The 14,585-nt window shown below is 37.6% G+C and overlaps 1 protein-coding gene across 1 annotated transcript; it reads right to left on the reverse strand.

The window, feature by feature from the left end:
* Positions 1-1,021: 1,021 nt before the first annotated feature.
* ABRA (actin binding Rho activating protein) lies at positions 1,022-6,888 on the reverse strand. Its single transcript, XM_032183189.1, has 2 exons — positions 6,137-6,888; positions 1,022-1,499 (listed from the first exon to the last, which is right to left on the reverse strand). Exons 1-2 carry the CDS (start codon positions 6,886-6,888, stop codon positions 1,022-1,024), a joined length of 1,230 nt encoding a protein of 409 aa, XP_032039080.1.
* Positions 6,889-14,585: the final 7,697 nt, after the last annotated feature.

Below are 14,585 nucleotides of genomic sequence, written 5' to 3' on the forward strand. Positions count from 1 at the left end.
TGTACTCTTGTGATATGGTAGCAGTACTTCTTTTATCACAGAGGCAAGGTGTTCACACACCCTTTTCTTCTGTAAGAAGATATTTTTTCTTTCACTTTGAAAGAATCTTATGAGGGGAAGCAACATTGTTTTTTCATTATGCAAATTACTTGCCCAGGCATCTTGATCTGAATGTTACATGTTACTTTCCCCTATATTTATAAGAAAGATGCATAGATCTTCAGATGATGTATTACACAATGTTGCATAAGAGATTTTTCTCTGTGGCTATTTATTCAAAACTTCTTGTGTATTATATTCTCTTTGGTGTTTTCTGTTCATCAGCCATAACTCTAAAAATGAAACAATAAATTATATAAATACATTAAATAAAAAAAAACTCATAAAAGACTTTTATCTTAGTTTCTGTGATATGTATGAGAAAATTATCAGTAGTTGCCACAAGATAAAACTGCAATAGTATTTGTTTATACTGTTTATAACAAACAAACTTGGCATCCTTGATTGTGTTTAAATAAACCCTTTTTGCATGCCTTTGAATGATTAGTTAGGAAATATGCACACAAGATCGTTTTCACAGATCAAAAACTTGGCCTGAGTTTAGATCATCATTCAGCTTCTGCTCTGGCATGGTTTGTATTTGTGATATCCCAGTTTAAATAGTCAAGAGGATCCTGAATGTAAGGATAAGTGAAAATTTGAAATTATTTGTAGCTGTTTGTATTACTATGATTTTCTATGTTCAATATATTTTTGCTTATTGTTCAATATATTTTTTCTTTAATTATCTTTTGGTATAGTCATTAACTGAAGTGTCCTGCAAGCCCTCCTGGTACAGAGAAAAATCCATTTGGATGCTTGAGTTATCATGCACTAGTTATAAAGCTTCTATTTAGAAAAATGCTCAATGTCTTTTCTTGTCCAGGGGGTGGAAAAATATTGTATTCCAAATGTGCAAAAACTAACAGCAAGGACAAACAGAGGTTTTCCAAGGCAAGTTGCCCTTGTCCTCCTAGCATGCCTATTTTAATAATGTAATTATGACATTGTCATCCCTTCCTTGCCATAACATTTCTCCTTCAAAGTCTACCAGTCCATGTTTCCTGGCTCTCATGAGAATCCCAACAACCTTATCTGAAATACGAACGTATCTCTCAAAGAGCTCCCCGAAAGTGACTTGGATCTTGCTGTCACGCCGTGGTTTAGCCATTGACTCAATGATGAAGCACAAGTCCCTGATCTCCCGGTGAATGTGGGCCTCAGCTCTCTTGGCCCTTTCAGCAGTTTTGGTTCCTTCCTTTGGACGGCCATACCCTTCGTCTCCTTTGTGCAGGCGTGTGGACATGGCCAGGTCGTGGTCAAATTCTTCGCTGAAGGGATTCAGCTTCTGTGATGTGATGTGCTGGTCTGCCCATTCCTGCCACCTGTCCTTCAGGCTATTAACGGGGCTGTATTTCCTGTGAGCCTTAGTGCTTCTTTCCTCACTGAGCTTGCTTGCGCTGGAAGAAACAAAAACACTATTTGAGTTTTGCATTTCATCATTTAATTACAGTCCTGGTACTAGTCTTAATACTAACATGTACTGTGTTTTTCCAGACCAGATGCTAACCACCAGGTGGCATGTTTTCACCAGTTCTAAACTAGTACTTTGAGGGTTTTTAGTCCACGTTTCAGATGGCATTCAAAAACAAATTCACTGACAACAGCTTGATTTCATCTATGCTACCACCTTCTAGCTTAGTTTTGAACCCATTTTGGCTGAATTCTGTAGGGATATGAGACAGTATGCTGCTGATTGCCTGCACCTTCATTCAGTCACATAGCTCCCCATTTTTGTCTGCACTGCAGAGCCTGAAATCTGCCTGACTTAATGTTACAGGTGACAGTAACTGCAAGTGTACAGACTGGGGCCTCACCTATTTTTGACTGAAGCACAGAGGGCAGTGTCTGGAAAAATCTGTTCCTTCTAATAGGTGTTAAATTCAGAAAAAAATAAAAAATAATAAAATAATAAAAAAAGACAAAAGTACAGTAGCTCTGCCTATACATATTTTATCTATGATTCTGAACAATTTTTGAAGTACAAAATTCATGTTCCTTTAGGCAGGTGTATGAGGCTAGAAGAAACTTAAGGCTACTGAAATTTGTGTCAAGGTCAAAGGATGAAGAGATCTTAACAGATCTCGTGCATGTTCATGTTTGTAGCAGCATTTTATTACTGGATGGCTGCAGGCAGACAGATTCTTGATGCTCTTTCCTCTAGTGACCAATCTCACATGTTGCGGGGGAGTTATAGATAGTCTGAGCTAGTCTTTGTGCTGTCCACATCCTGTCACTGCATCTGTATAGAGCTTGCCTAGGGAGTATGTTGTGCTGTGGCTATGCTGAAGTAATTTGTTTTCTAATACTTTTAGTCCCCAGAAGGCCGCTCTGAAACCACCCCAGTAATATCTGCTGAATATTAACAGGAACAGTCAGAACAAAACTACAGTTAGCAAAACAGTACAGAAGACTACAAACCTGCTGCCTGCTGCCCATTGCTTTGTTTCCTACTAAACTTGTTGAAAGGAGAAGACAACCAAGTGAGATGGCGTGCTCTAAAGGCTTTGTTGTTCTTGTGTGTTGGTTTTTTTTTTTTTCTTGATTTTTTTTTTTAATTAAACTGTCTAACAAGTACTCTCATCTTTTCTTTCTGAACCCTATATTTCTTTTATAGCTGAATACTATTATCCTTATCACCTTTTCAGTGGTTGAGGAAAACATCGTATCTATCCTTTTGCTTTTATGATGCCCTAAGTGGATTTGGAAGTTCCATATTGTTAACTACCTTTTTTTAAATGCATCTTCCAGTTCTGATTCCCAAAGTGCAATTTTCCTTATTGTTTAGCTTGTTGATGAGCTAACACAGAAAGCTGTCATAGACCTAGAATCCTTTTTTGCCATGTCTGTACAGTGCCTAATACAATAGATTGTGAATCCAAAATGAGGATTGTGAGCTTAACCCAATGTAACAAGTCTGTTACCTGTAAGAGTCAAAGAAGTTTACCTGCTAACCAAAGTGATAACCAAATTGCATTCTGAACTTGTATGACAGTGTTGCCCATGCCCTGTGTTCCCTACTGTCCTGTCTCTAGGGAAAATGCATGAATCCTTTCGTAATGTTTTGAATTTCATATCTCTGCTGTGCCCCTTTGCCTCCTAAACAGAAATGAAATAGTATTTCTAGGCCTGTAGAAGTTAACATTCACTCTACTAAGGAAGCAGCCTGAGTGCAGTAAATGTTGCAGCTGGAGGTCACGAAGGTGCTGATGTGAGGGAAAAAATGCTGGCACTGATCCTTTTTTTTCCTGGGACATAGTGAGGAAAATAAGAGATGTGCTTTAAAAAGTCCATATACTTATGGACTTTTTGAAGAAGATTAAGCCAAACTGGAAAGTTCATAAAAACAGCAGGCTAAAATAATGTATTTTGAGGCTATAAAAAATAAATACATAATAATGGGTAGTTTAAAAAAATAAAATAAATCCAGTCCTGATAATAGCACTATAAATGTAGAAAAAGATTCCTGACAGATTTCTGTGGAAGAGATGTCTGTAAGTAATAGAGAGGGTGTTATTTCTATCATTTGCACCTCAGTAAATATGGCTAATCTATTTTTCCCTAGGTAGCAGCCCTAAAATGAGACATATGGAGAAAACATATGTAAGGTTTAAAGGAAAGATAGCTGCTTTGCCTCTACTATCAATTTTTTAGTGAGCAATTTATTTTAATTGGCATCATTTTCAGGTAAAATGGTGCTGTTTTCCTAATGTGTGAAATCTGTGTTTTGACAGTTCGTTTTTCTGCTAATTTCTGTCAAAGGACAGTGCGTGCAGTCCCTCCCAAAATTAGGGACCAGAGACTTTCAACCTCTGGGTTATTGGAGAACTTTTTCAGATTGACTTAACCATTTGTTCCTTGTGGGTGATGGCTGGTCAGTTATACAGCAAAGCATTGTTTAGTAACCAGTCTGAGTAGTTAAAATAGCTACCTGTGTTCAGGTATCTGTGCTGGAATTTACTTTGTGGTTGACGTAGTCCTGGTTTTAATGGTGGCCATGGTAACTGCTTGCTGGCAGTGGGGTACAAAACCTGGCTAGTTAGTGGGACTGGCAGAGTCTGTCATTCGCTGTCTGCAGAATGACCAGGAAGCCAGTTTTGATGTTCTCATTTGTGCTGGTTCCAGTTTCTGGTTTCTGAAATGGTGGTTAGGATACAGGATCGAGCATATAGGCCCTGGCCCTCTGATTCCTGCTGTCCTGCTGGTCTTTCCCACACGGGCTAAGCGAGCGGGTGACACGCCTGCCTTCTCGTCTCAAACAGCCTCGTGCTCATCTCACACGCATGCAAGGCAGAGCACAAGATGGCAGAGACTCAGACCCCACCACACCATGGCCTTGACAGGAAGGCCTTGGCACCAGCCTCTTCCCAGGGCTCTGCTCTGTGAGGGGAGCTCTGCCAGACCCTGCCCCAGCCAAATTTAGGCCCCGGCTGCCATCCCTGCCCCAGAGAAGCCTTAGCACACCCTGGTCCCAGAGGCAGTGCTTTCCTTCATCACGAATTTAAAGTTAGATGTGAAGTTTTGTGCTGGAACAGTTCAGGCTCAGCCGCACGTTCATGCCTGCTGGAACATTACAGAGTTTGTGAAGCAGAGCACTGGAGCAAATAACGTGCTATGTCTCTAACAGCTGCCTACAGCTTCCCCTCTCGCAGTTGGACATGTGGACCTTCTCATCTGTTCCTGAGAAGGGAGCGATGAGTGGGTTTGGCAACTATCTTCTGGCAAGTCTGGCAACAGCACAACTCTTTGTAGCCATCTTCTGAAAAGTTTGTTCTGCTGGAGGGGTCTGGGAAAGCAAACTGGGGAATTCCTACCAGCTTCTGCTATTCCTCTGCAGTTCTGGGAGGCTTCCCCAGGACTGCCTGTCTGTGGCTGAACCTTACTTGTTTACTACCTGGACTCTAAATTTAATATGCAGCTGCTGTAGTGTAGTAATCTTCAAGCACAATCCTCTTACTGAAAGAAGCCTTACTCAAAACCATCTGATACTATAATTTTGCTACTTAATTCTCTCTCTTTTTTTTTAGAACCTGTAATAACTACATCAGTAAGTAATATTTTTTTCTCCTTCTTTTCTGTTCACACCAGTTACAGGCATAAGAAAGTCTCTATGTCTGAAAGTTCCACAACAGACTCCGTGAGCATACTTAGAGAGAGAGAGAGTGTGTGTGTGTACCCACAGAGAGGCGCTGAATTTGAAAAATGAATTGATGATTCAAATGTTCTTTTTGTCAAATGACTTATAACATGGTTTAGAAATGATTTATAGCATGATTCAAATCACTCTTTCAGAAGTAGAGGCAGGCTAATATCTCAGGAACTGGGACCCTAAACAGAGAAGTTCCATCCTTTGACTTAATGAATTCCAAATCCATAAGGAAAGCTTCCAAAGAGAATCAGTGCACCCAGATTTTGTTAAGATGTACCTAGAAGTGATTTCCTCAATACCTGTTTTTGGACATTCTGCGTAAATCACTCCCAAGATTATTCACAATTTTTGCAAAGCAAAATAATGAATAAATATGTTGAAATATTATTTGCTCAGGTGTGTTGCTTTAGACTTAGTATTTGCTGAAATCATCATATCATTCAGGTTATAAAAGACCTCTAAGATCATCTGAATAGCTGTGGGTTCCTGAGGAACAAAAAGATGTTAATCTGAAATGTGGACTAAAATATTGAGAGGTAAGTAGTGATTTAGATGAACCAATAAACCTAGTGTCAAAATTAAATGGAATAACATTTCCCAAATATAACTTCCTATGTCTCTTATGCATATAGTACTTGAGATGCAAGACTGTAGTCAGAAGTTACTGATTAACCACTTAAGCATAGAGAGTTATGTGAAAGGTTTTCTGGATTTTATTATTATTATAATTGTTTTGCTTTTTCTTTAGGAATAATTATTTCTCGTTGACCATTTCCTATGTTTGTTTGTTTTTTCCTGATCTCATTTCACTTATTTGTTGTGGAAGCTTGTTCCCGTTTCAGGGTCTGCTGACCATTTGTGATACTGTAACAAAGGTGTTTTACTTACAAAGATGGCACAGGTCGTTTAATCCTCACAGCCGTCACCTCTCGGTCACTGTCCTCTGGCTCAAGTCTGTCCTCTGCTTCCCCATAGCCACTGTCCTCTGCATCCATGCTGTCATCGTGGCTGTTAAGCAGCAGTTCTTCCTTAGTCCCCACTTTGTCCTCTTGTTCCATCTGCTTCCAGCCCTTGGTCAGCTCTGATACCGTGTTTGAACACTTTCTCCTTATTGTGGGTGATAATTTGGTGCTAAGAATTTTGTCAATAGCATTTGATTCTTCTTTGAGCTTGATCATCTCTGAGCTGCCATTGTTGTTCTCGTATCTGTCACTGAGGAGGCTAACATCACCTCCTCGTTCATAGGCTTTGCTTACAACTGTCTTGGTCACCTCTTTGCTTCTAATGTTGAACTTTTTGAGGGCTTCATCCGATTCCCTGGATTTTTTTTCAGCATCTCTTATTGTAGTTGATTCATTTACTGAGGATTTTTCATTGTCTTTTCCTTGGTCCCTCTTGGTGGATGGAATTGGCCATTTTTCAAAGGGTCTTTCTTGCACTGGCTGAGTTGATGAGTCCACTGCACTGGGGACCCACCCGCTGGGTTCTTGAGCTTGCTTTACGTTGTGATCAGTTGCCCACTGCTGCCAACCTCGCGCCAAGCTGAAGACTAGGGTGGCTGTTCGGATCTTGTGGACAGCCCTTTTTGCAGGAGTTGTGCTCGCCTTCTTTTCGAGAGCCATGCTGCTGTCTGCTGCCATGCTGGTGCTTTGCCCTCTTATGTTAAGCACCTCCTCAATGAGCTTCCTTAAGCGAGTAATGTCCAGCAAAGAGAGCTGCAGAGATTTAAATAGATGTGGGAGCAGTTTGTGCCCATGGAAAATATGTGAAACACTTTGCACAAAGATAGAGTATCCTCACTATTACGGAGTTCTTTTTTTAAAACGTGGGATTGCATTTCATCACAGCAGATGAATGATGCGTGATGTAAACAGGATGACACAGACCTGTACTGGGAATAGTGAGAAATTCACAGCACTCTTCCCAGGGACTGCTCAATCCCCAATTTGTTGGCAAGTGCAGAATTTGGGTTAAAGATATTAAACAGAGTGTCTGAAATGGCTAAATGTTAGGTGCTGTCAGTTGTTGACAGAGCAGAGACTACTCATCATCACAGGCAAAACTTGCCCCTAGTTACGGAGTGTAAAGCCAGAAGCAGATTATGAATGAGAAATGTTTAGATGTATTTTGTAAAAATATGCTAGGTGATTTCATTTTATTGCTCACATATCCAAGAATATCCAGGTATGTTAATTTTTAAAAGGTATTTATGTGCTCTATTCCAAGTTATTCCCCAGTTATGTCTGTTTACAGCGTACCTTTAGGGGGTTTTAGGAACAATATTGCATTTGGTGTCAGTGCTAAGAATGAGTGAATCACTATCTCTAGTCTGAAGATAAATATAGTAAGTCTGACTTGATTGGATGGATGAATGGTCTCCTAATTTTTATTTAGGATTTTGAAAAAAAAAAAAAAGTTAAGTGTGACCATTTCTGACTGCTTTTTCAAGGAAGTTATCTATATAAACTAGTGTTTAGTTGTATGTTATTTACACCATAATTATGTTCAACATTTACAGTATATAAAAAAATAGTTTTCTAGGAAAAATCATAATTTCCTCATTCCAGAGGACTTCCTGGAGAGTGGTTATATTTGAATTTATATTTTTTTTTGGTGGGTTTTATCAGTTGTTACATAATAACAAACAGACGTTTTCTGAGTTACAGTCCTATAGTGTCTTATTTCTTAGTATATTGTTTCCTAAACAGGAAAGGAAACTGGCATTGCTTTTTCCATCTATCATACCTCACAGCTTAGCAGATGACTTGCCATACTCGCCATGTGGCAGTCAGGCAAACTGAACTTCAGGGTATTCTGTTGGCTTCATTGGTGTTATACCAGAGATAAATATGGACTCTTACTACTCTGCCTTTTATGATTCTCTCTATTAAAGGCTGGGCTTTTTCAAGTAGGTTTGATTATATCTATCTCTTGTTTAATAACAAAGCTTTATCATACCTTTGACTTCTAGGCAGAATTCCTCATTAATCTGTGGGGTCATTTCCTCTTCAAAACTGATGACATAACGTAGGTTAGTGTTGCTATTTGATATTTAATCACACTTTTATTTTAGAAAGAAATGTATGACCTCAGTATACTGTACAATCGTGGCTATTACCAGCTTCATCGTAACTCTGAAATGCCATTATGAAGTGTACTGGTGTAACCTGATTAAGAAGCATATGTTACTGAACGTTTATTTTGGTACTGCTTAAAGGCTAATCAGGAATGGGAGCTTCTTGTGTTTAAAAGTACGCATGTGCAGTCATGTATGCAGGATGGTGCATGTTCTGTAACAGCTAAGAAAGATGGAGATGAAAGAAGATGATAATGCTTGTGCAACATAGGAGTGCGATACCAGCTCATTATATCATTTCTTATGATTTCTTGAGGATAGGGGAGGCCAAGACTTTAGGAATGAATTGTTATTAAATTGCAATCTGAATTGTTCCGATATTTTTTTTTTTAATTATTATTTGGCATGATCAAACTGATTTTTAATGCCTGTTCCAAAGTTCTTGCAACTTCAGTCATATTTCCTAAATGTACTGTCTGATCCTTGTTTAGAAAAATAAGTGAAAATTGCAGGGAAGTATAAAGGAGAACCTGTTAGCGAGCACACTGTTTGATGGATAGCTATTGCTATTTGTTTTATGTGATTTTTCCAGTTAATTTTGTACTATTCCAATTTTGCATATGAGATAAAAAACAAAAAACCTGACCAACATAGCATCTGCTGCTCTTGTTCATCCTTCAAAGGTGGCTGCTTTGCAAAAAAAAAAAAAAAAAAAAGAACTTAGATCTTCTTAACAAAATTTGTCAAATCAAAATTGTGTGAACCTTGTTAAAAAGTTCTGCTAGGTTTACTACTGCAATTCCTGTTGAGGTTCTTGGATATTTTTATTCTCCTCCCATCTTTGCAAGTGGCTGTATTGAAATTTGTGGTCTCAAGAAAGAATTATACTCCTTCTGAAGGCTTGGAAATTACAGCCCGTTTCAAAGAATTTCTTAATAAAGATATATGTATATTTTTTTTTTTCCTGATGGGCTTGACTTTAATGTATTAATCATTGTCCCACAGACTTAAGGCTTACAGAGTTTAGATAAATGGCAACAAAAAGTCACATTAAATTAAATTGAATACCAAAATTATAGTTCTAAAGTACTATTAAATCCATGTTGCATGACAATATGTTAAACAAATGTTTAGTTTAAACTGGTCACTATTTTAAGCTGAAGTTGTAATACCATAGGCGTGTTCAAAGTTCCAGTGAAACTTTAATGTAATTATTCCAAGACAGCTGAATTTATTATGCTTAATTTTAGGGTGTACAATCATGTCTTGAAAATGTTGAATGATGCCTTATTTTACATTGTGATGTTGCCAGTGAGAAGTCTGTCATGAGAAAAGTATAAATAATGTTTGAGTCATCCAGTCAGATTCATACATTGTCCATTGCTTAGTTAATTTATGTTTTGCTCCAGTAAGATATTTTTATTTTTATTTTTTAATTTTTATTCTTAGTGGCCAAAGCTAGTGTCTAATCTCTCTATTGGCACTTCTGAAAGCCAATAGCCAACTATTGTCTGGGATCACATTTCCTATATGACTTAAATATCTCACAGGATGTGCTCCAATGGATTTTCCAAGAATTCTGCTTGAATTCAGTCTTGAGGGATAATTTATTGTAGGAGGTATATGGGAGTAATAGCATCTGGAGCAGATAAATAGATGAGTAGACATGATGTAGATGGAAGCTGTGAACTCCTTTTTTCCTTAGCCCTGACTGCATGCAGTTCTAGGATTCAATCTCTTTGACGTCTTGAGGCAAGTCTGTTGTTCCTATAACTTTGTTGCTCCTTTTGGATTGCTGCATTACACATAATACTTCTGATTTCCTGAATCTACAGTCATAAAAGACCATCTAAGAGGTTGCCACTGTTAACATTTAAAGTTGTTTATGGGTTGTTTTGTTTGTTTGTTTTCCCTAGATGAAATATTCTCTGTAGTTTCACTGTTTTTAAAAACAATTTTATTTTCTGTCCCATTATGTGGAATATTAACAGTCACTGAGGGGGACTGGTTCGTCTTCCTTTCTCCCTTCTCCTTTCCTTTCCATGCTTAATTTTAAAAGTAGGATTTATCCTTCATTCTTTTACCTTGTCAGACATTGTATGTAAGTTATTCAGTGTTTTTGATGCCTTAAAACAAGGAATTTCATTTTCATCCTGTTGTAAGCTTATAAAAGATGCTGTTTTTCTCCTCAGAGTTAGTGATGAATAATGAGAACAATCTGTGTTTCATGGTTAAATATAACCAGCTGCCATTATCAATAAGGAATCTCAAGACTGAGTTTTCTTTTCATCATGACACTGTTAGAGTATGTTGTGTCAGAGCACTATACATTGCCAGTGATCACAGAAAGCCTTGGTGTAATGGGTTAGAGTTCTGGTTTTCCTTATTTTTAGAGTTCACGTCAAACATATCACTTCTAGCCATAGTAATGAGCAACTCTGCCTCATTCAGTGTGCAGTCTTGTGTATAGTGCAGGTGTCCACTCTTAGAAATGGACCACTCCTGTGCCTTTGGACTGGATCCTCTCTTTCTGTTAACAGAAAACAGTCTACACATTCATTGGTGCATTTTTTATTTTTTTTATGTTTTCATCCTTTTATGTTTGCATTTAACCACAATCTTTTTTTTTTTTTTTTTTATTAAAAAAAACAAACAAACAAACAAAAAAGCCTGTTGTACTGAGTCAGCTCCTCTGTAATTAACAGGGAATCTTGAATCTGCATTTGATTATGTGTAATTTCAGAATTCAGCTATATGAGAGATCAGGGTTTATCCATGACCTATGATGACAGCTCTACTTTGTGAAAAAAAATACACCCAACAAACTTCCAAGAAAACCCTGTTTAGAACCAGATCTGAAAGAATCTTCATTATGGCAGGGTGCCAAGCGTAGAGAGGGTAGGCCCACCATCCAGCAGCAGCAACCATAGCTAACGAGTTGTAGTGTATATCCCCAAAGCTCATCTCGTTCTACGTGAAGCAGATTTAAATGTGAATCAGTCTAACGATAGAAAACAGCTCTGTGTAATCTGAACTGGGTAACGATGAGCATTCAGCATGATAGAGAGACCTGGGTGTTACGGCTCAGAGAAACCCAGCTCTGAGGTGTCTCCGTATATCTTCAAGATCCTATAGATGCACAGCTACTGAACTGGCAATGCATTTAATATACATGTATTCTTCCTCTAAAGGTGCCTTTGCTTTTACAGAAAACAAGAAAATAATTTTAGGATATAGAGCTGTAAATCACTTTGACACTCTCTTCCTACTTCTGCATAGAGTGCCCACTGTTTTCAATGGGGGTTAGATATCCAAGTACCCACAAGGAATCTGTGCAGTTTAATCAAATCTATACAGGAAAAGAAAGAGAAGGTAAGCTCAGATCCTTTTAATACCATTGTGCTTTCAAGCATAAATACATCTTTTATCTGAGTATCTGTGGGGAGTAAACAAACAAGGAGCAAACAGTAACGAAGCAAATTCATTTGAAAGTGTAAATAAACATTTGCAGAAAGGCATTTGCATTCAATTCTGTTTCCAGTATGAAGGAATTTTTGAAAATCATGAAACCAAGAAAGGCTTTAAAAGATACCTGAAAATATACTGCTCTTCAAGGTTATCTTGGTCATATCTCTTTGTCAGTGAATAATCTTTTTTTTTTTTTTTTCTGATAAGAAAATTATATAATACTATATTATGAGCAGTTTAACTTTGTGGTTCTAAATAGCTGACATATCTTAGTTTACAGTTTACCAAGAAATAGTTTTATGGCTTTGGGAATATGAAATTATTGGCTGCTACTGAAACCTGTCCCTGAACAGAACATTAGATACAAGGAATTTAAAGTCTTCACATAACTTTGCAACATGAGATGAATGGGAGCCATGCCAGAATAAGGAGAACCAGAAATCAGACACCTAGTTGTAATATGATAGAAGATAAATGTATTTTAAACATCTACAAGAAAGAAATAACAAATTTAAGAAAATAAAACCACCCGAGATAAGAGGTATAGTCAAATCACTGTCAACTATTAATAAGGCAGTGTTAATAAAGCATTATGGCTTTTTTTTTTGTCATTGTTTTGTTTTGTTTTCCTGTTAAAAATAACTGCACATCTCTGTATATTGGTGTTTCTCAGATTTCAGAGTGACAAATGTGGGAGGAAAAAAGAATTTTCACAATTTTTGAAAAAAAAAAAACTCCTTTCAGAGCTCTTGTTTAGAGCAGTATGCTTTAGAGCAGAACTGAATGGATATTTTTATTTGTATACTTTATCATTGGTCTGTTCAAAGAATATTTACCTCCATTTATTACTGGATATGCATCACTTTGTTCTCCTGTATTATCTTTAATAATATCAGGTATATTTAAAGGTATATCAAGCATGTTTAAAATTTGACAATACAGATTACAAAATGGACAAAACAAACAAACAAACAAAAAAAACAGACATAAATGTGCCTTTTCCATGTTACATCCAAAGATGCATATAGTCAATCTACCACAGGGTTTTGTAGGATCTTTGAAAATGTACATTTAGCTTCTAACAGAGTTGCTAGTTATTGATTGTCATTATATGCCAAAACTTGCAACTTTTTCTTCTCTCTCCTCTCAGGTTTGAAATCATGGTTTGAGGAAGGAGCAGAAAACAAACTGAAAGTTTTAGAAAACATGTTTCAAGTTCTTCAAACAAAGAAAAGCCTACACATATCAGGAAAGGAAAGTCACAGAAAAAAAAAAAATAGATAAAATCCAATACTTCAGTGTTTTCACTCAGGACCACACTCATAGCTGAGAAAACAGGCCTATCTCAATATTTATCTATAGTACTTAAAAAAAAAAAAAAAAGTGCTTTTTTGTTTGTTTTTAATAATTACTGAAGGAAATGCCTTGAATTAGACAAAAATTGTCTAATTGTTTTTTACTCTCTCAACTGGCTAAAGCAATTAGTTTATTTTTGGTGCTCCAGTCAAATTACACTTCTCTATTGTTATCCTTAAAGGTCCTGAAACAAATTCCCTTTTCCTTGTGAAAAGGAAATTCTAGGAATGTTTTTGTCGATTTATTTTTGAGCCCAAATCTGTGTACATATGTTGTCAAGGAAGTTGTAAAATAGGAACTGAATTTGGTGCCTTTTGTCAGGGAAAAACATTCTCTGCATAAAGCCAAAATCTGTTCATTCAAGGAGGGAAAATTTGGCATTTTCCTTTCACCCAGCCTGGTGAGAAGTGGGATGTTTTGTTGCAGATTTGGAGGAATCCATGGTAGAAAGCAGAAATCCTCCCAATAAATTCATCATGATGATTCTCATTTAAAAAAGCAATACTGATATACTCAGGCTTTAAACTGCAACTGTGGTTCTTGACCTTTGGGTAACACAAATGAAATCTCTTGAGTGCTGTTGGCTCTGTCCGCTCTCCCACTATCACATTCCACTGCACTAGGCAGGACACAACATTATTTATTATTTCTCACTTAACCACCAACTGCTTTAACAGCATGCAGCTGTGTTTTTGTTAGTAGAGGTAGACCCCTAACTCCGTGTGTCCTGAGCTGAGTGAACGTCCCGTGGCCAGTCTACTATGGAACGGCTGCCCCGTGGAGTTACTTGCATGAGCCCAGCTGACATCAGGTGTCAAGAAGTGAGCGATGGGAACTCCCAGGAGACCAGCTGGTATTTGCAGTGCTGCACGAGTATTTCCATGGCTCGCGCCTGGTCTTCAATTGCCAGGGAAGTTAGAGCAGATATTCCCAAGGCTTTCTGGGGTTAGTTTTGATCAAAGACTTTGAGAACAAGTTAGATTAAGTTACATGGCTACCTCCTTTTTAAACTACTCTTAAGTTTGTCTTATTTGTTACATAATGTAATGGTAATTAATAGCCTGATTTAGACTCAAAACTCTTTGCAAGAAAGAAATTAGTTGGATCTTGAGGACTATTCCTTGTGGGTGTTACTTAAAACTGTCCGTCATTAGACCGTAGAAAGGGAGAAAGCTATGTTTTCCCCTTGGATATAAGGATAGGTAATTGTTGGTAGCAGCATACACAAACTGGGATGAACTGTTCTGTGAGGATCGTGGGCACTTCAATTTCTCTTCAGTTTGGCACACAGACAGGTATGCTGATTAATCCAGTGGGTGATTTAAAATATAGGTCAGTGTATTAATAGAAATATAGAGGAGAAAATTGACACCCCGCACCCTTTTCTTGACTGAATCAGCATTTTTGCTGATTCACCAGTAACTTTAGCCTGCTTAA

Source organism: Aythya fuligula, chromosome 2 (genome assembly GCF_009819795.1).
Source record: "Aythya fuligula isolate bAytFul2 chromosome 2, bAytFul2.pri, whole genome shotgun sequence".
NCBI lineage: Eukaryota > Metazoa > Chordata > Aves > Anseriformes > Anatidae > Aythya > Aythya fuligula.